We start from the raw sequence: 22,279 nt of genomic DNA, 5'->3' as shown, positions 1-22,279 counted from the left end.
TCACCCAGAGATCCCCACAACCTAAGCTTCATATGTGGCGATAGAGAATTAGTAATATCAGTAAGATTCCATCACTGTGTAGGCCCTGTGGGGAGTCCTCATCTAAACGTGTTACTCCTAGGAGCAAACTTAGGAAGTAACTTTGTGTGGCAATATTTATCTTTATCCATGTTTCCTCTGTGAGTTCTCATCTGTCTTCAGTTTTACATCTTTTGATTTCTATATTGTGTCAGTAGCTCCTAGAATGGCCATTTGCACATGTTAGAATGGACACTACCATCCCTTGAGTACATGCACACCTGAGTAGTACATCACACTCTGGTCACAAGACTAACTGAGGGAATGGTCACAATGGCTGTTCACGTTTTTTGTTAAATGCCGCACTCCGCAATGTTTCAGCTACATGGCAGTCTGTAAATAATCAAGTCTGGGCCAAGGACCTTTTACTTTAGTGAAACGACCATCTCCATCGCCCTGCCTCACACTATCACATTTGTGTGAAATTTGATCGGTGTCATGTCATTTGACTCCAAGTAAACAGGTTAGCAAATGGGTTGTTGGTACTTGTCCTAATAGAATGCTGATATGGTATACTGGATAACTGAACTCTACTTGATGAAGATCCACTGTCACATTATCAACCACAAGTTCACCGTCGTCAGACCAAATTTAACCTTTTCCCTCTTTTGCTGAGTCCCAACATCCATGATATTGCTGCAATATTGCTAAAATCGGCATCAAACCATATTCACTGACCCTCCAGGGGGGACGGTCGGGTAGCCTAGTGGTTAAAGCATTTGCTTGTCACGCCGAAGACCCGGTTTCGATTCCCGACATGAGTACAATGTGTGAAGCCCATTTTTTGTGTTCCCTGCCGTGATATTGCTGGAATATTGCTAAAACCATACTCACTCACAATATTGATCACCTGTTTGTCTGGTCCAGACTCCACTGTTTACAGACTTCTGTCACATAGTTGGAACATTCCTGAGTGACATTAAGCAAAAAACAAACTGAACATCAAAGGGTACAGCAGCAAGCCTGAAGGGCCCAGGATGGCCTTTGTTTTGAACACTAGATCTATGTGACTATAACGTGTGTCATGGTAAACTGCAGTGTTCCTCAACACTCACTCACTCACCCACCCACACCTTGTACTCCAGTGGCATTGTTGACACAGTGTGTGTTGTGTGACAGGGCTCTGTCACCCTCCATGTCATCACACATGCCTCATCACTGGATTGTCTGGTCCAGCCATCATATAGCTGCAATATTGCTGACTGGCATCATCCCCCATGTCATCACACATGCCTCATCACTGGATTGTCTGGTCCAGCCATCATATAGCTGCAATATTGCTGACTGGCATCATCCCCCATGTCAGCACACATGCCTCATCACAGGATTGTCTGGTCCAGCCATCATATAGCTGCATTATTGCTGACTGGCATCACCCCCCATGTCATCACACATGCCTCATCACTGGATTGTCTGGTCCAGCCATCATATAGCTGCAATATTGCTGACTGGCATCACCCCCCATGTCAGCACACATGCCTCATCACTGGATTGTCTGGTCAAGCCATCATATAGCTGCAATATTGCTGACTGGCATCACCCCCCATGTCAGCACACATGCCTCATCACTGGATTGTCTGGTCCAGCCATCATATAGCTGCAATATTGCTGACTGTCATCACCCCCCATGTCAGCACACATGCCTCATCACTGGATTGTCTGGTCCAGCCATCATATAGCTGCAATATTGCTGACTGTCATCACCCCCCATGTCAGCACACATGCCTCATCACAGGATTGTCTGGTCCAGCCATCATATAGCTGCAATATTGCTGACTGGCATCACCCCCCATGTCATCACACATGCCTCATCACTGGATTGTCTGGTCCAGCCATCATGTAGCTGCAATATTGCTGACTGGCATCACCCCCCATGTCATCACACATGCCTCATCACAGGATTGTCTGGTCCAGCCATCATACAGCTGCAATATTGCTGACTGGCATCACCCTCCATGTCAGCACACATACTTCATCACAGGATTGTCTGGCCATCATATAGCTGCAATATTGCTGACTGGCATCACCCCCCATGTCATCACACATGCCTCATCACTGGATTGTCTGGTCCAGCACACATGCCTCAATCTGTTACCGAGCATTTCATCAGTAGTTCATATGGGGATTCTGGGTTAAAATGGGTCCTCCAATCTTGTCGTAAGAGGCGACATAATGAATTGAGTGGTCTGACTCGGTGACTTGGTTGACAATGACACCTACAGTGTGGATTGATGCTCATAATATCAACCCCTGGCATCACTGGCTTAGTCTTGTTAACTTACAGGCTGATCTCATATCAATAGAATATTGCTGAGTGCGGCATTAAACAACAAACAAAACAAAGCAGTTTTAAGAAGTTTTCTGTTGATAATTTACACCATGAAGACCCAGGTGAGAATAGGCCTTCAGCAACCATGCTTGTCGTAACAGGCGACTATGCTTGTCGTACGAGGTGACTAACAGGATCAAGTGGTCAGGCTTGCTGACTTTGTTGATGCATGTCATCTTATCCCTTATTGTGTTCATTGATGCTCATGATGTCAATCACTGGATTGTCTGGTCCAGACTCGATTATTTACAGACCGCTGTCATATGGCTGGAATAGTGCTGAGCGCAGCTTTAAACAAGAAACGAGCAAGCACAAGTTGATAATTTCCATGCCACAATACTGCTGTATTCATATATGTGCTGGGTTTGACTGTGGTTTACCGTGTGTCTCTAGGTGTCAATGGGTGCACACCTACCTGGCCAGATCATGTCACGTCCCTGAAACAACACGGGGTGAAACTTGGTATGTTGCATCTGCTTAGATACTAGTCATGTTTGCACGTTTGGCCTTCACCTTCATATTTAAGGTTTGAAATTGCGCCCCCAAGTCTGCTTACTCCAGATTGAGGCCAGTGAGGTTTGGACCTTGAATAGAATGCCCTTCCTGTATAGTGCATGAAATTTTTCTGCTTTTTATTGAGTTTCCTGTGTTTGGATGTTTTCTTTTTTCTGGCTTCAAATTTTAATTTTAATTGGTGAATGTTTTGTCTTGTCTTTGAAAAAAGCCATTAAGTACATTATTATTAAGGTTGATTAGGCTGGGCTTCAAGGAACTGCCTGTCTCTCTGTGTAGATCTCATCCTGCTGAACTTGCAAGGTGTCCACCACTGCTTATAGGGTTAAGTCCTGTAATTGTTGCAAATGACTCCGTGGCAAAAATCTACAACTTATTTCATGTTTCTGCAAGGAATGTTGCCTGTTACATGCATGTGTTTTCTGCAAGAAGTAATGTTTTGAAGATTAGTTTTTTTTACATAAAAAATGCATGATTCAGTCCGTGAGGCTGGAGTTTATAAGTGGTACAAAGAGAGTTAACAGGTTACCATGGTGACAGGCATGCTTTATCTTAAGTGTCAGCAAAAATATTTTATTTTCATCAATATTTGAACTAAGTGTGTTCAAAACAAATTTGACTTTTGTCAATATACAAAGCACCAAGGGCTGTTATTATGGTGAATACAGTATGTAACATTGGATATGATTGTCAATATACAAAGCACCAATTGCTGTTATTATGGTGAATACAGAATGTGACAATTGATATGATTTAGTTTCATCAAGTTCTGAACCTAACCAGAAACATCTGTCATCTTTTACTCATGTTTATGTTGAACAAGGCAGTGCTGGACACCCCGCTTGTTTGCTTTTAACCAATAACCCAAGAACCTTTGTTTTACTAATACCTACGTACACCTCTATATATAGAGCTGTATATAAGCTGGGCTATTTGACAAGAACCTTTGTTTTACTAATACATACATACCTCTATATATAGAGCTATATATAAGCTGGGCTATTTGACAAGAACCTTTGTATTACTAATACCTACATACACCTCTATATATAGAGCTATATATAAGCTGGGCTATTTGACACCAGGAGGCTGCACCACTGAGCGTCGTTGGGCTGGGATGAGTCCAAATTTACTACCCCGTACCCGACCCCCTATTACCCAACCCCACCCGGATACCTGCTGTAGGCCTCAAGAGTTGCCAACAAAATGTCCACTTGAGAATTGTTTTACAGGAGCCCTGGAAAAAACTAAATACATGCATAACATGATCTGATCATGCATACACTGATGTTGACTCAAGCTTTATCTTTACTCAAACATGTAATATTCAGAAAGAAATTTGTGCATAGTCAGAAAGAAATGTGACCATATCGTGACTTGTAGTGTAACCATGGAGTTTGATTGTTATTGTCATTAAACAGAATATCACATGACTAACCACGGTTCCTGTCGTCCTGTGGGTACCCGGGGCCTACTCTGGACCCACCCAACCCGAATACCTGAGTTACCCATCCCAGCCCTAGAATCCAGGCCACCCACTGTGTTCTGTGATGCAGTGCTGTCTTGCAAGAACTAGCTATCCATATTACTAATTTCATTTTGCTGATTTTTTTAATAATTATTGTGTAATATTTTTACAATATGAAAATAAGCACATAAATAACATATTTTCAAATTTCAGAAGATTTCAATGTAACATAAATATTTTGTCTACCAGAGTAGATGGTAACTTTGCAGTCATTTCCGATTGGCGTAACTTTCCTATTTAAATATCTGCCTGTAATAGCTGAATATGGGTGTATTTGAGCGAGAAGAGAAATGTTGAAGTCCCCAGCCACACTGTAAACCTGGGCCGTGTTCCTCAAACAGCCTTAAAATGGGACAATCCAAAGTCGATGGAACTGGGCCCATTTGAACAAAGTGATCTTAGCGTTACGACTATTGTAAGCCTATGTTACAGAATGGGAGTTACGATCATCTCAGTGCTAAGATCGCCTTATGCACATAGATCCAGGGCCCACTTGCACAAAGTGATCTTAGGGCCACGACTATCGTAAGCCTATGTTACAGAATGGGACTTGCGGTCATGAAAGTGCTAAGATCGCCTTATGCACATAGATCCAGGGCCCACTTGCACAAAGTGATCTTAGGGCCACGACTATCGTAAGCCTATGTTACAGAATGGGACTTGCGGTCATGAAAGTGCTAAGATCGCCTTATGCACATAGATCCAGGGCCCACTTGCACAAAGTGATCTTAGGGCCACGACTATCGTAAGCCTATGTTACAGAATGGGACTTGCGGTCATGAAAGTGCTAAGATCGCCTTATGCACATAGATCCAGGACTATAGTGGAGCTATGTCTGTACATAGTGTTGGCTTCTGCAATAGCTGGGAAGTAGATTTCTGGTGGAACCAAATCAAATATTTATGACTTATAAAATATATATATACCAAATTAGGCAGCATTGTTGTTTTCTTGGTAAAAGATGAGTCATGTGAAGCTCAACTCCCTGCTGTATTTATTCATGAAGATCTGGAAGATAGGTCTTCAGCAACCCATGCTTGTCGTAAGAAGCGACTAATGGGATCGGGTGGTCAGGCTACTGACTTGGTTGATGCATGTCATCGTATCCCAATTGTGTGGATCGATGCTCATGATAACAATCACTGGATTGTCTGGTCCAGACTCAATTATTTACAGACCGCTGTCATACAGCTGGAATATATCTGGGTGCGTTGTTAAACAACAAGAAACAAACACAAACAAACAAGTTTATCATTGATATACCGAGTATAGATTCCAGGGCAGAATAGGCCCGAGCCACCTCATGTTTACTGTAAGAGCTGACTTAAACATACCGATACACTAAGAGCTGACTTAAACGTACCGATACAATAAGACTGACTTAAACGTACTGATACACTAAGGCTGACTTAAACGTACCAATACACTAAGGCTGACTTAAACGTACCGATACACTAAGACTGACTTAAACATACCGATACACTAAGACTTACTTAAACATACCGATACACTAAGGCTGACTTAAACGTACCGATACACTAAGACTTACTTAAACATACCGGTACACTAAGACTGACTTAAACGTACCGATACACTAAGACTGACTTAAACGTACCGGTACACTAAGACTGACTTAAACGTAACGATACACTAAGACTGACTTAAACGTACCGATACACTGAGGCTGACTTAAACGTACCGATACACTAAGGCTGACTTAAACGTACCGATACACTAAGGCTGACTTAAACGTACCGATACACTAAGACTGACTTAAACGTACCGATACACTAAGACTGACTTAAACGTACCGATAACACTAAGGCTGACTTAAACGTTCTGATATACTAAGACTGACTTAAACGTACCGATACACTAAGACTGACTTAAACGTACCGGTGCACTAAGACTGACTTAAACGTACCGATACACTAAGACTACACTTGTTTCACTCTTTGTTTGGGTGCCGTCTCCATGACTGTCCCGAGTGCGGCGTAAAACAACATACATTTACTCAATAAAAAGAAACACAATCTTTGGTTCAGTTTCTTGTGTCAGAGCAATGTATGTTGTTTGTCAGCGTGTCATGTTGCTTCCTCTATGAACCTATGCTGCTTTTCATGGACTTTGCCATTTATTTTGCTGATGCGGCGTAAAACAATATTTATTCCTCCTTGCCTTTACTCTGCGACAGTGGGCCTGGTATATGTTGTCCTCCCCTTGGTACAATGTAGCTGTTGTGAATCTGTGTAACTGATTGCCTGGCCTCCCTCCAAATAAAAATGTATTATGTCACCAGTTTATTATGCCCCACCACCAAGTGGAAGGGGGATATAGCAATGGGGGTGCTGTCCGTCCATCCGTCCTTCCTTCCGTCTGTCACGCTTTGTTTCCGGAGCAGAACTGAAAACCCATGAAAGATATCTTAACCAAACTTGGCACATAGATAGGTCTAGTGGTAAGCTGCTGCCTTTTGATTGTTTGGGATTTTTGACAAATTTATTTTCGAGTTTCCATGGCAACGACTTTGATGTAGACTGAAAATGGCATTAGTGCTGCTTTCCGGAGCAGATCTTGAAAACCATACGATATTTCTTCACCAAACTTGGCACATAGATAGGTTCTTACGGTAACGTGGTGCCATTTGTTGAGGTAGTAGTGATCTTTTCTGGAGGGCTATTGCCTTACACACAACCGGACATGTCATATTGGCGGGGGATACAAGTATTTCATGCTTGTTTTGATAAATACGATTCACATAGTCTTCACTGTGGCTTGATTTAGGAATTGATGAAAAGAAATTGCCAGAAACCTGTGATAGCGGGTTTGATTATGTTTCTAGGTTTGTCAGCACCATACCCATGCTCGTGGGTTTCACCAAAGTGGTAAATGTCTGAGACCTGCATCACTTTGGGCTTTCCTCCAACATCTAGCTGACAATATAGCTGACATAACTGAAATACTGTTAAAGCGGCATTAAACCCAACTCACTCACTCACTCACTCACTCACTCACTCACTCAATAATACATGTTTTACCCCTTGAAGTGCATCAAATTACCTGAGCATCTAAATATAAAAACATGACAGAATTTGCAAAATGTCTGTAGACACCCAGCTAGCGGTACACATGCTTTGCAAATCCAATCCTGCAGTTGACCGAAATCTGCACGTTGAAATGCATGTTGTTTACGAACCGGGTGTCTAGGTCTATGCACAGACTCGTTAGTCCAGCCAAAATGTAACTCCATAATTCCAGGCTAGTTCGCCAAGGGTGGAAACTGGACATGTGATATTGCTGATTGTTTAAGTCAGGGATGAAAGGTGTAATTTGATTGTATAGCCAGTGTTTACATCGTGTCAGTGGTGACTACAGCGTACATTAAAGATTGCCACAGGATGATCTGACTGAAAGGCCTTACACCAGCCTGTAGTCAGAAATATGTCCTCACAGAGCAATATAATGTCAGTGGAACAAAAGTAATTTGACACTTCTTGGGCCTTGCCAGGATCTGCTGATCAGTTAGGATCCCAGATTAGCTCAGATTATGACCCTAGACCTGTCAGCCATCTGTGTGTTACCTCCCTTTGTTGTACCAGGATCCATTCATTCTGTGTTCTAATCCCCTGGTTTGTCAGCCCTGTCTGTTGTTCATGGGTTTCAGTGGTAAACATGTCTTCCTCCCTTAGTAAGCACACGTATACTAGCATGCCCTTCATCCAAACAAGGATCAGTGCTCACACTAAGCTTTGGGGCTGCCATGACATACTAATATTACTGACAACAGCATGAAACTATTATGTGATACTCAAAAACAGTAGGACGACTGGTGTAGGTTCCTTTAGAATTGTAGGACTAACTGAACTTGTGATCCACTCCACAAAGTGATGTAGCACTATGGCTGTCGTAAGTCCCATACTCTAACACAGACTTGTGATCGTTGTAAGGCTGAGACTGGGACCCGTGAAGATCCGGGGTAGAATAGGTCTTCAGCAACAGATGCTTGCCGTAAAAGGCGACTATGCTTGTCGTAAGAGGCGACTAACGGGATCGGGTGGTCAGGCTTGCTGACTTGGTTGATGCCTGTCATCGATCCCAATTGCGTGGATCGATGGTCATAATGTCAATTACTGGATTGTTTGGTCCAGACTCGATTACTTACAGACCGCCGTCATATAGCTGGAATATTTCTGAGTGCGGCGTTAAACAACCAACCAAACCAACTGAGACTGGAGTCGTCTTAAATCAGTTGGTGTTTCCTGAGCCTCCTGCTTCACCATCTTTAGGTTCTTGTCCCTTTAGATATATTGAAGATTGTTTTACCAAATATTTAGACAATCCCTCAATATTGGCGAAATAGGTCTTGAATTGCAAGTAACTGCTTTCTGGACATAGTTCTATATATTTTAGCCATTTTTAGATATTTCACATGGAAACAGTGTATGCACTTTTGATCAGTTAATATAAGTTTGGATATGTACACACTATATTTTTTTTTATTTTGCATGTAATTTTAATAATTGTAAATCTATGTACATTGTATCAAAAATATCTGAAATGTGCATACAGTTTGCATGAACTTTCAGTCCTGTTTATCTCTGAAGATTGCGTTTATGTTGATGTGTTCTTGTCATTTTCGATGTTCATCCGTAGAATAAGTTTCTTCTTCATGACGTGTACACTTGTACCACCCCTGAATGTGATAGACTGCCCTATTTCAACAACCACTATAATTACCTGGCACTGGTTTCAGGTGTGACTCTCATTAAGCCCGAGGACTTGGACTTCCCCAACACCATGACCGACATCGAGTACGACACGTGGATGCTCAGGTAGGCGTTAGTCATTTGTTTGTTGTTTAGTGCCTCACCCAGCAATATTCCAGCTGAATCCCCACAGGGAGACCAGCATTGGTTTCTGGGGACCAATTCTTACCCAGAAGCCCCACAGGGAAACCAGCATTGGTTTCTGGGGACCAATTCTTACCCAGAAGCCCCACAGGGAGACCAGCATTGGTTTCTGGGGACCAATTCTTACCCAGAAGCCCCACAGGGAGACCAGCATTGGTTTCTGGGGACCAATTCTTACCCAGAAGCCCCACAGGGAGACCAGCATTGGTTTCAGGGGACCAATTCTTACCCAGAAGCCCCACAGGGAGACCAGCGTTGGTTTCTGGGGACCAATTCTTACCCAGAAGCCCCACAGGGAGACCAGCATTGGTTTCTGGGGACCAATTCTTACCCAGAAGCCCCACAGGAAGACCAGCATTGGTTTCTGGGGACCAATTCTTACCCAGAAGCCCCTCAGGGAGACCAGCATTGGTTTCTGGGGACCAATTCTTACCCAGAATCCCCACAGGGAGACCAGCACTGGTTTCTGGGGACCAATTCTTACCCAGAAGCCCCACAGGGAGTCTTGTCTCAAAGTTACGTTAAAGGTACTATAAGGTTACCATGGTTACTGTGAATGAGGTAGCTTCCTTAAGGCTGCAGTGGAAATTCAAACACCATTATTACTATTGACTTTAATCATTATTGCATATTGTTCTTAGAACTGACCACCATTTACTTTATTTGATTGATAACTTAGTTAGTCAACAATATATTTTCTTCAAGTGACTGTGCGACAAGTTCATTCTGCTATGGATGTGATAATTTCTGACTAATGTTGTTGCCATGGTGACTTGACTTTGCGAAGGCTGCTGTTGTTATTGACAAAGGTTTATGGCATTGTTTACTTGATTGCCCCGAGTTGCTCCCATTACCTTCTGTTTGTCTTCCACAGTGGGTCAGCGATCATGCAGGATGGTTCGACAATCAGAAACGGGTACCCACTTGATCTGGATGCCATCGTGGTGGGGTCACGCATCGGGATGATGAGATGCTCTGATGGCAGCCTACACTTCTTCCTGAATGGAGAGGACCAGGGCGTGGCATGTCAGGACATAGCCCCAGGTAGACACAGCACACGAGGGGGACACAATGTCCCAGGTAGACACAGCACACAAGGTGGACACATTGTCCCAGGTAGAGACACAATGTCCCAGGTAGACACAGCACACAAGGTGGACACATTGTCCCAGGTAGAGACACATTGTCCCAGGTATAGACACAATGTCCCAGGTAGACACAGCACACAAGGTGGACACATTGTCCCAGGTATAGACAAAGTGTCCCAGGTAGACACAATGGCCCCAGGTAGAAACAGCACACAAGGGGGACACATTGTCCCAGGTATAGACAAAGTGTCCCAGGTAGACACAGCACACAAGGTGGACACATTGTCCCAGGTATAGACACATTGTCCCAGGTATAGACACAATGGCCTCAGGTAGACACAGCACACAAGGTGGACACATTGTCCCAGGTATAGACACAATGGCCTCAGGTAGACACAGCACACAAGGGGGACACATTGTCCCAGGTATAGACACAATGTCCCATGTAGACACAGCACACAAGGTGGACACATTGTCCCAGGTAGACACAATGTCCCAGGTAGACACAGCACACCAGGTGGACACATTGTCCCAGGTAGACACAATGGCCTCAGGTAGACACAGCACACAAGGTGGACACAATGTCCCAGGTATAGGCACAATGTCCCAGGTATACACAAATGTCTTGGGTGGATACAGTGTCACAGGTGGACACATTGTCCCAGGTAGACACAATGTCCCAGGTAGACACAACACACAAGGTGGACACATTGTCCCAGGTATAGGCACAATTTCCCAGGTATACACAAATGTCTTGGGTGGATACAGTGTCACAGGTAGACACAATGGCCTCTGGGAGATACAATGTCACAATAGACACAATGGCCTCGGGGAGATACAATGTCACAATAGACACAATGGCCTCAGGTAGACACAATGGCCTCAGGTAGACACAATGGCCTCAGGTAGACACAATGTCACAGGTAGAGAATTGCCTCGTGGAGATACAATGGGCATCAGTTACAGGAGTCCATGTCAAATAACAATTCAACTGCTTCACATCTTACCAGATAATTCTTCAGTATGTTAGGCTTGTGGATGAAGATCCTTGGACGTAGAATGTATTCAGCTGCATGAAGGGATCCTGCTGGAGTGATGCAGACCTACCTGAGTCATCCCAGGATGTAGATCCGCTGTCTTGTGTTCCAGGTGTGTATGCCGTGGTGGACCTGTACGGGCAGTGTGCCCAGGTGAGCATCACCAGCGGCTCAGGTGTGTTGCCCACCGACAACCATATCGTCATCGCGGACATAGAACAGAGTCTTTCATCTGCTCTCAATTCAGGTCAGTACGACGTTGTGGAGATGAATGGCATTAGAGAATTTTCATTGTTTTATAGCATAGGACATTCCTTTGTCATTACAGAATTTGAAAATATCTTTTTGACAGTTTGAATGATGATCAATGTCCTAGAAAAAGAACATAATGTTATTTTGATAGTATCCTTCAGTGCGTAATCTCTTCCCATATAATTCCAGAAATAACGCACAGATTTAGTAACTGCTGTGGAAAGAATATTGTGATAAAGAACAACGGCTGCACTGCGAACCGAGTGAGGAACTTCAACCACGGGGTGGTGTTCAGCTCCGAGCCACTTAAGTATGATGAGCTGTTTGAGGTGAGTATGGGGAAGTTTCATTCTGGTATGGTACTGATGCTGGGTAGGGGGTAGTCTAGTCAAGGATGTCAAGGACGGGCTTCAATTCCCAGTCTTCGTTTGAAGGCCCTTCTTGTTGCCACCCCAGGTGTTTTGTGAAACAGTGAAAAATCACTATCTTCATTTCCCTTGCTGTCCTGTGAAGATCTGAATTAGAAGTGGTCTTCAGCAATCCATGCTTGTCATAAGGTGTGACTAACGGGATCGGGTGGTCAGGCTCACTGACTTGTTTGATGCATGTCATTGTATCCCAATCGCATAAGATCGATGCTCATGATGTCAATCACCAGATTGTCTGGCGCAAACTCAATTATCTACAGACAGCCGTCTTATTCCACTTCAATCATCATAATGCTGGGACTTGAGCCTGAGCCCATTTCACTCACATATCTAGGCTTTTGGTTTAGAGTGAGTGAGTGAGTGATATTCCAGCAATATCATGGCGGGGGACACCAAAAATGGGATTCACACATTTTCCCCATGTCGGGATTCGAACCCGGGTCTTCGGCGTGACAAGCGAACGCTTTAACCACTAGGGCTACCCGACCGCCCCTTTTCGTTTAGATCAAGGATGATCCTCTCACTTCGGTCAACTTAATAGTGGAGGATTCATGAATGGATCCAGTATACAAATATCAACTGTTTCAAGTCACAGGATAATAAATAGTTAATGTTGAAAGTAATGAATTACTGATCTTGAAATTGTAATTGAAATTTTGGGTTGGAATCCAAAAAGTACTTGGTAACCATGGTAACCCTTCTGATAAAAAAGTTCTTGGTAACCTTGGTAACTCTTCTGATAAAAAAGTAATTGGTAACCATGGTAACCCTTGTGATAAAAAAGTACTTGGTAACCATGGTAACCCTTCTGATAAAAAAGTACTTGTAACCATCGTAACTCTTCTGATAAAAAAAGTAATCGGTAACCATGGTAACCCTTCTGATAAAAAAAGAGAGTACTTGGTAACCTTGGTAACCGTTCTTTCCTGCAGATGAAGGTAGAGGAGGTGTCCAACCAGTGGTCTGGCTCGATACACATCGGCCTGACAACCATGGCCATCTCGGACTCCACCCCGCTCTCACAGATCCCGGCCAGTGCCGAGGACATCACCTCCAAGGTCACATGGATTGTGTCGGGGTCGGAGGTCAAGAAGTCGGGCAAAACTATCAAAGAAAACTATGCCCCTTCCCTGGAGAGATTAGAGGTACACACAGGGGTGTTTGATGGTGGTGGTGTTGTGGAGCTGAGTGTGGAAGTACAGGATGAGGCTACAAGATGTTGTGTTTCTGTTGTCCTCGGCTGAGAGAAAATGTCTTGGTGACTAAAGGGGGGCTGTGCTTCATGATGTTGTGCTGGGTTCCAGCCGCAGCCTTGACGTTGCAATAACTATTGAACTGAGACAATGTGTGTGTCTTGGTGATTAAAGGGCGACTGTGCTTCATGATGTTGTGCTGGGTTCCAGCCGCAGCCTTGATGCTGCAATAAGTATTGAACTGAGACAATGTGTGTGTCTTGGTGATTAAAGGGGGGACTGTGCTTCCTGATGTTGTGCTGGGTTCCAGCCGCAGCCTTGATGCTGCAATAAGTATTGAACTGAGACAATGTGTGTGTCTTGGTGATTAAAGGGCGACTGTGCTTCATGATGTTGTGCTGGGTTCCAGCCGCAGCCTTGATGCTGCAATAAGTATTGAACTGAGACAATGTGTGTGTCTTGGTGGTTAAAGGGGGGCTGTGCTTCATGATGTTGTGCTGGGTTCCAGCCGCAGCCTTGATGTTGCAATAAGTATTGAACTGAGACAATGTGTGTGTCTTGGTGGTTAAAGGAGGACTGTGCTTCATGATGTTGTGCTGGGTTCCAGCCGCAGCCTTGATGCTGCAATAAGTATTGAACTGAGACAATGTGTGTGTCTTGGTGGTTAAAGGGGGGCTGTGCTTCATGATGTTGTGCTGGGTTCCAGCCGCAGCCTTGATGTTGCAATAAGTATTGAACTGAGACAATGTGTGTGTCTTGGTGGTTAAAGGAGGACTGTGCTTCATGATGTTGTGCTGGGTTCCAGCCGCAGCCTTGATGCTGCAATAAGTATTGAACTGAGACAATGTGTGTGTCTTGGTGGTTAAAGGGGGGCTGTGCTTCATGATGTTGTGCTGGGTTCCAGCCGCAGCCTTGATGTTGCAATAAGTATTGAACTGAGACAATGTGTGTGTCTTGGTGGTTAAAGGAGGACTGTGCTTCATGATGTTGTGCTGGGTTCCAGCCGCAGCCTTGACGTTGCAATAACTATTGAACTGAGACAATGTGTGTGTCTTGGTGATTAAAGGGGGGCTGTGCTTCATGATGTTGTGCTTGGTCCCAGCCTTGACGTTGCAATAACCAATGAACTGAGATTGATTGCTGGAACATTTCAGTCGTCAGACTAACCAAGTGTTTTTGTCTTGACTTGAATGTAACTTTCTGCGATTGCCAGTTGACCTGGAACTAGTCTTCCTTTGACTTGAAATCCACATCGCTTAGAATAATGAGTGAGTGAGTGAATATGGTTTTATGCCACTCTTAGCAATATTCCAGCAATATCAGGCACTAGGACACCAGAAATGGGCTTCACACATTGTACCCATGTCGGGAATGGACCCCAGGTCACAACATCTGTACTGTTAAACCCAGCTCCCTCTCTCTCACTGATGTTTCTCTGTGTCAGGTGGGAAACAGAATCGGTATCCGCAGGTGTTCTGATGGCACTCTTCATATCTACCTGAATGGGGAGGACCTTGGAATAGCTGCTTCCAACATTCCAAAGGTAAATAAGTCTTTCAGCATATCTTTACATCACAGGTCACACGATTTCCGCCTAACACAATCCATTGTTTTCACTGTTTCTCTTTGCCATGGTGGCCACAGTGGCTGCCCAACAACAGTGGAGATATTTTACCACCACCGACCAGGGCCTCCTTCAACGCAGCAGGGTATGGGTGGCCCAGTTGTCTGAGCGCCCAGCCAGTGCTCATGGGTTTCGGCAAAGTGGTAAATGTCTGAGACAGGGATCAAAGTGATGTAACTGAAATACTGTTCAAAGCAGTTTTAAGCTGAATCTCCCCACAAAGATTTTAGCACTACAATTGTCGTAGGTCTTTCCCTTTGAATGTATGATCATTCTAAGTGTATGTGGAAGCACAGGAGACCCATCAATGCTGAGAAAGACGGTCAGCATGGTCAGTGGAAAGTGACTCAGGGCTCATGGCATATTGATGTATTGTACCCTCAGTCACTATTTACTCATGTTTTGTTTAGCTTACAGCTTGCTTGACAGTAATCGTTACCTTGGCCTTCTGTAACTGTCTAATCATGTATTGTCCTTTGTGTGAGTGCAGAATGTGTTCGCTGTGATAGACCTGTATGGATCAGTGGAGTCAGTCAGTATTATCAGCAGTGCAATAGCTGAAACCCCAAGCACCCCCAAGTCTCCTCCCGTCATCCTGGACCAGGTAGATTCCCAGGTGAGAAACTGGCACTCGTCTAGCGCCTATCAGGCAGCTTGGGTTGTATACTCCCTAGGGAGCTGCACATACCCCTGAATGGTGTGGACATGTGCTCCCTCTACACGCAGCCCAGACAGCGAATGGGACTTCTTCTTATTATTAACTAATGGTAAACACGGTATGCATGACACTCGTCGTTTGACCAAGGAACTGCCTAGTTGATATTTTTAGGGTAGGTGGCTGGGGTATTTTTTTAATATTATTTGTTCAAAGAAATACTGCATTACAACATTTTACCTCAGGATTTGTAAACAAATAAATTTTTCACTGGTTTACAGAAATATAAAGTCTTGTGAAGAAATATAAGTGTGGCTTCTACTTTCAGAGAATACAATTGTATGAAAAACTTATATGAAAAATTTACTGTCTCTAACAAAACTCCCTGGCCTCATCCCTAATAGTAAGTGCTCCTTCGTGAACATTTGGAGGTGTTCTGTGTGTATGATCATCCGGCCAAATATGAGTTGGACAAACACCCCATCAGCAGTTTATCTAGACCTGCTCAGAGGCAGATATTCTGCCACAAGTCTGCTGCCAATGTCAGTGCAAATGGCCGCGTCATACCAAAAGACATTAAAAGTTGGTACTGATTGTAACCCTGTCTGGCACTGGGCAGAGGCACTGGGCACGAGGCACTGGACACAAGGCACGAGGCATTGACGGAATAGAATAAGGACAGGTTGGCTCAGAATCAGTATGCTGTGTGTGATTGGGGTGTCCATGTTAAAACTGTGCCATGGCATCTCAGTGGGCTGGCACTATGAAGGTGGAATGTGTCCAGGCTAGTACAAGCAGTCACAACACATGCAGGTACATGCACACGCACACGCACACGCAAACACATAGATGCACATAGCCACATCAAATCCCAGGGTTTTACCTTGACTTACGACGTTAAAAGATGGTACTTGTTGTTACCCTGTCTGGCGCTCGGCATTAAGGGGCTAAAACAAGGTCTGGTCGGCTCGGAGTCAGTATACTGTGTCTGAGTGGGATATTCATGTTAAACTGGGGCATGGTATCTCAGTGGGCTAGCACTATAAATCGGCATCAGTCCGGACTATAATCTTGGACGCCCATTTCACCTCACCTCACCTTGACTTACAAAAGTGGGGGTTCAGGGGACCCCAATAATTAATTTGAAGGGTCCTTGTAGGCAATATGAGGGTCCTGTAAAGTAATAAAATGCTGAAGTGCACTGTACGTCTTGATAATTACTTAAGAGCCTGGAATGAATGCTGCTTGTGTGCAGGCTGATCGAGACCAGGACCACGACACCATGGCAGCAAGTATCACCAGTTTCCAAGGCAACCATGGGAAGAATATTCTGCTGAGCAACAACAACCTGACAGCCCGGCGGGTGGCCAGCTACAACCAGGGCATCGTGGTGTCCCACAAACCCCTCACACGCAAGAAGCTCTTTCAGGTAGGTTGGACATTGTGAACCTGACACGGGTACATCGTGTGAACCTGACATGGGTACATCGTGTGAACCTGACATGGGTACATCGTGTGAACCTGACACAGGTACATCGTGTGAACCTCACGGGTACATCATGTGAACCTCACACGGGTACATCGTGTGAACCTGACACGGGTACATCACGTGAACCTGACACGGGTACATCGTGTGAACCTCACAGGGGCACGTTGTGTGAATTCTTGCATCAGAGGACAATAGTGTGGCTGGAATAATGCTGAAAGCTGCAATGTACTCACAGATTTACACAAGTGACTTCAAACTGTGGGTTGGCAGATCTATGAACAACTGATGAAGTGACAAGCAAAGAAAAAACAATCCTTCAGTACTGAGTCATTGAAGTAACAAAACCTGTCACTTCTTACATTTTTGACACCCATGCCGACACCAGCTGCGTGCTGTGAATGTTCAAATTCAAATCTGTCTCTGTTGGCCACAACTCAATATATTTCTAACTACAGGTGAGCCATGGAGTATGAAGTCAAGTTGTCATGTTGCAGGTTCGGATCGACAAGCTGAATCCCCGCTGGAGCGCCTCCATGATGCTGGGCGTCCTTGGCTTCTCCTGCGACCGCTACAACTTCCCCGTCTCAGCCATCAGTATTAAAAAGTCATCACTAGTCATACATGGAGACTCTGTCTTCTCCTGTGGGTGCAAGGTAGGCAACGGTGATGTACACGGGGACACCACTGTGTCTTAGTACACAGACCTCAGAATTGATCCCCAGCAACCTATGCTGGTCATAAGAGGAGAATAAGTGGATCTGGTGGTCTGGATCAGTGACCTGGTTGATTGCGTATATTCGTACCCTGTCGGTGTGGAGGATAACTCACTATATCAATCACTGTTTTATCAGGGCCCACTTGCACAAAGCAATCTTAGCGCTAAGATGATCGTAACTCCCATACTTTAACATAGGCTTACAATAGTCTTAGGGCTAAGATCGCTTTGTGCAAGTGGGCCCTGGTCCGGATCTGATTATTTACAGTCTGCCATCATATAGCTAGAGTATTGCTGAGTGTGAAGTCAATCAACAAACAGACACACACCATATGACAGATCTTCAGGACAGGCCTGTCTGGAGTTTCCTTATTGTGTGATTTCCAAGGCACTTTGGCCATGGGCAATAACCCACCATGCAGGCTAGCTCCAGTTGATTGAATCCATGAACCAAACAAATAGCAGGTGTCACCTTACACACCATGGTGATGTAGCTGTGATACTCAGCATTAAACTGCCTCCGTGGTCTAGTGGTAGAGCGTCCGCCCGGAGAGCGGAAAGCCCTCAGTTCGATACCTGACCGCGTCATACCAAAAGACCTTAAAAGATGGTACTTGTTGTTACCCTGTCTGGCGCTTGGCATTAAGGGGCTAAAACAAGGACTGGTCGGCTCGGAGTCAGTATACTGTGTCTGAGTGGGGTAGTCATGTTAAACTGCGGCATGGTACGTCAGTTGGCTAGCACTATAAATCGGCATCAGTCCGGACTAGTACAAGCAGCCACACAAACACTCACATACATGCACGTCGCTATATAAGTGCAATAAGCTTGGACGCGACGTTAAACCCCATTTCACCTCACCTCAAAGTAAAACACAGATCACCTCTTCACTCAGCATTAGGAATTGGCACTAGTCCTGTAGTCCTTGCCAAACTGCCCAAAAGTGAAGGTATCATAAAGACAAAGCCATTTTTGAGGGTCTTGCTATATGTTATCAATATAAGGACGAGTGGGCTGAAAATGTTAGTTTCCATCACTGAATTACTGCTCACGCACTTCCCTGAAGCGTTACGATGTGTTTCTACAGAGCACAATCCTTTGAAGTGATCTATCTGTGACTTGAACCAGCTGAATGTGATGTGATTTGTTGTCAGGTGCGAGACCTGTTGTCCTGCAACTTGGACAGCGTCCAGGTGGGGCAGTATGTGGGGCTACTGGTGGATGACGAGAACTGCCTCCACCTCTACATCAACGGAGTCGACCAGGGAGTAGCAGTCAAAGACGTCCCCACGCCTTGTTTCGGAATGGTCGACTTGTACGGCCAGTGTGAACAGGTAACCAAGAAACAATTGTCAAAATTTGTATTATTAAACAGAAAAACAACTTTTGGCCTTGATAATTAAAACACCTTCACTTGTGAAGAATTGGTGCAGGTGAGTTGGCTTAAAGTCCAGAATCTATTTTTAGAAATAATTACCTGTGTCTTGTGATTGTTTCACCTTCATTCGGCGTTCTACTTGAGGGGAGCACAGGTGGCCCATCACCTAATGAACCACAATGCGCTATGCACAGTTAAGTTCCTTAGGCGTGCCTGAAACCTATGGTCGTGAGTTCAAATCTGGATCACCACATTATATTTGACAGCGCCAAGCATATGCTCATGGGTTTCCCCATAGTGGTAATGACCTGTATGCTGACATGACGACATGTAACTAATATCAGTCTGCGGCTTTAGTCACAAGTCAAAGGCCTGAGTCTAGTAAGATTCTGTTCGGTCTTGTAAGCTCAGTTATAATACTCCACATGATGACTGTAAACTGAACATGAAACTGAGAGGCATATTTGGGGGCACAGGTGGCCCAGTCGCCTAAGGCGCCGCGATTCGCTGTGCAGAGTTGCGTCCCTTGGGCACGCCAGAAACTTATGATTGTGGGTTCGAATCCCGGTTCACCCCGATTATGTTTGTAGGTTTGTCAGCACCATACCGGTGCACGTGGGTTTCACCGAAGTGGTAAACGTCCGAGACCTGCATCACTTCGGGCCTCTCCGACATTAAGCTGACAGGCCGCGATATAACTGGAATACTGACAAAAGCAGTGTTAAATCCAACTCACTCACTCAGTAGAGCCAATATTCAAGCTAATAGACTCTCAGATATACTGGTGTTAGTGGTGTTAAACCCATCATACTGACTCAAACCCTGGATATGTTTGTGTGGAGAAAGATGCAACTTTGGTGATCTCAGAACAGTCTACATCCATTGAGAATACAGACGTTGGCATCTATGAAACCAAAAACATCACCTTTTACTAGACTAAATTGATTTAATATTTCAACATTTTAAATACAGGGAAATGTCCGTTGATTTGCAGGCTCATAATGTGGAACAGAAGTGGCTATTAAGTTGTTGTGATATTGTGGTGTCAGACTTTCCTGTTATCTCAGACCCTGTGTGGTGTTGCAGGTGACGATAGTCAGCGAGGAAGGGAACATGCCGCCCCTCAACGTGGGCGACGACCGAGAGAAGGCAGACATTGATGATGGTGAGTGGTCTTGCAACCCATGTTAACAGGGAGTTCAACCATTTGAGGTCTTTCTATACCACCAGATTGTGTCAACCATATGAGGTCTCTCTGAACCACCAGATAGTGTCAACCAGTTGAGGTCTGTCTGTTCCACCAGATAGTGTCAACCATTTGAGGTCTCTCTGTACCACCAGATAGTGTCAACCATTTGAGGTCTCTCTGAACCACCAGATAGTGTCAACCAGTTGAGGTCTGTCTGTACCACCAGATAGTGTCAACCATTTGAGGTCTCTCTGTACCACCAGATAGTGTCAACCATTTGAGGTCTCTCTGAACCACCAGATAGTGTCAACCATTTGAGGTCTCTCTGTACCACCAGATAGTGTCAACCAGTTGAGGTCTGTCTGTACCACCAGATAGTGTCAACCAGTTGAGGTCTTTCTGTACCACCAGACAGTGTCAACCATTTGAGGTCTCTCTGAACCACCAGATAGTGTCAACCATTTGAGGTCTGTCTGTACCACCAGATAGTGTCAACCATTTGAGGTCTGTCTGTACCACCAGATAGTGTCAACCATTTGAGATCTTTCTGTACCACCAGATAGTGTCAACCAGTTGAGGTCTGTCTGTACCACCAGATAGTGTCAACCATTTGAGGTCTTTCTGTAGTACCAGATAGTGTCAACCATTTGAGGTCTCTCTGAACCACCAGATAGTGTCAACCAGTTGAGGTCTGTCTGTACCACCAGATAGTGTCAACCATTTGAGGTCCTTCTGTAGCACCAGATAGTGTCAACCATTTGAGGTCTCTCTGAACCACCAGATAGTGTCAACCAGTTGAGGTCCGTCTGTACCACCAGATAGTGTTAACCTAATGAGGTCTCTCTGTACCACCAGATAGTGTCAACCATTTGAGGTCTCTCTGTACCACCAGATAGTGTCAACCATTTGAGGTCTGTCTGTACCACCCGATAGTGTCAACCATTTGAGGTCTCTCTGTACCACCAGATAGTGTCAACCATTTGAGGTCTGTCTGTACCACCCGATAGTGTCAACCATTTGAGGTCTCTCTGTTCCACCAGATAGTGTCAACCATTTGAGGTCTGTCTGTACCACCAGATAGTGTCAACCATTTGAGGACTCTCTGTACCACCAGATAGTGTCAACCATTTTAGGTCTTTCTGTACCACCAGATAGTGTCAACCATTTGAGGCTCGTCCATACCATCAGATAGTGTCAACCAATTCAGGTCTATCTCTCTTCCACTATACTTCTTGCTTAGTGCCACATTAAGCAACACACAAAACAAAACAACATGAACTCTTGTGGCTTCATTTTCACCCTGGTAAAAAAAACGAATGCTAAAACAGCAATCTAGTCAAAGTGCACTTTTGAGAGAGAAATTCTGTGCAACGTTATCAGTGGTTATTGGTAAGAGAAATTGAGGTTGTGATGTCACTTCCTGAAATCTAACTATGTTAACAAATGACTGAAGGGTATTTATCAGAACAGAATTAACAGATGAGCATTATGTGTTTCCAATGTAGAGCTAAGTTTCCTCTATATCTGACCTCAATAAATTAAGCTTTGAACCAAATAAGCAGAGGTTGTTATTGTCATTTGAAACCTCTGACCAATCAGAATCAAGTATTATCCTAATTCATGGTAGAAACAGCGACTTCACTTCCTTAACAAAAAGCAGGTGGATCCAGAGCATTTATCCGAATGGAGATAAAGTACCCTGGATGATGGAGGATGGTGATTGTACTGAGTGTGACTGATCTGTTGCAGTGGTGAAGGAGAAGCAGGGAGGCAGGATGGTGTGTGACCTGTCGGTCATGAGGAACTGTGAATATCAGAATCTTTGCTCAAGACTACGCACATCACTGGGCTTGCCAGGTAAAACAAGTGTTGT

The 22,279-nt window shown here is 44.5% G+C and overlaps 1 protein-coding gene across 5 annotated transcripts in view; it reads left to right on the top strand.

Annotated features, from left to right (window-relative positions):
• Nucleotides 1-22,279, top strand: part of LOC124118109 (neuralized-like protein 4) — a 44,708-nt gene that overhangs the window by 14,830 nt on the left and 7,599 nt on the right. For 3 of the 5 annotated variants that reach the window (XM_048394433.1, XM_048394432.1, XM_048394431.1), the window contains exons 9-21: nt 2,801-2,869; nt 9,202-9,280; nt 10,233-10,402; nt 11,596-11,730; nt 11,925-12,064; nt 13,096-13,308; nt 14,801-14,899; nt 15,471-15,596; nt 16,891-17,064; nt 17,619-17,777; nt 18,994-19,173; nt 20,304-20,382; nt 22,156-22,263. In XM_048394433.1, the coding sequence (XP_048250390.1) occupies nt 2,801-2,869; nt 9,202-9,280; nt 10,233-10,402; nt 11,596-11,730; nt 11,925-12,064; nt 13,096-13,308; nt 14,801-14,899; nt 15,471-15,596; nt 16,891-17,064; nt 17,619-17,777; nt 18,994-19,173; nt 20,304-20,382; nt 22,156-22,263 (1,731 nt within the window). The remainder of the gene's footprint in view (nt 1-2,800; nt 2,870-9,201; nt 9,281-10,232; nt 10,403-11,595; nt 11,731-11,924; nt 12,065-13,095; nt 13,309-14,800; nt 14,900-15,470; nt 15,597-16,890; nt 17,065-17,618; nt 17,778-18,993; nt 19,174-20,303; nt 20,383-22,155; nt 22,264-22,279) is intronic. The other 2 variants (XM_048394435.1, XM_048394434.1) reach the window with 1 other exon arrangement.

Source organism: Haliotis rufescens, unplaced genomic scaffold (genome assembly GCF_023055435.1).
Source record: "Haliotis rufescens isolate VD_foot unplaced genomic scaffold, xgHalRufe1.0.p SCAF_13, whole genome shotgun sequence".
In the NCBI taxonomy this organism is placed as follows: domain Eukaryota; kingdom Metazoa; phylum Mollusca; class Gastropoda; order Lepetellida; family Haliotidae; genus Haliotis; species Haliotis rufescens.
This window is presented reverse-complemented; position numbering and strand designations above follow the sequence as displayed.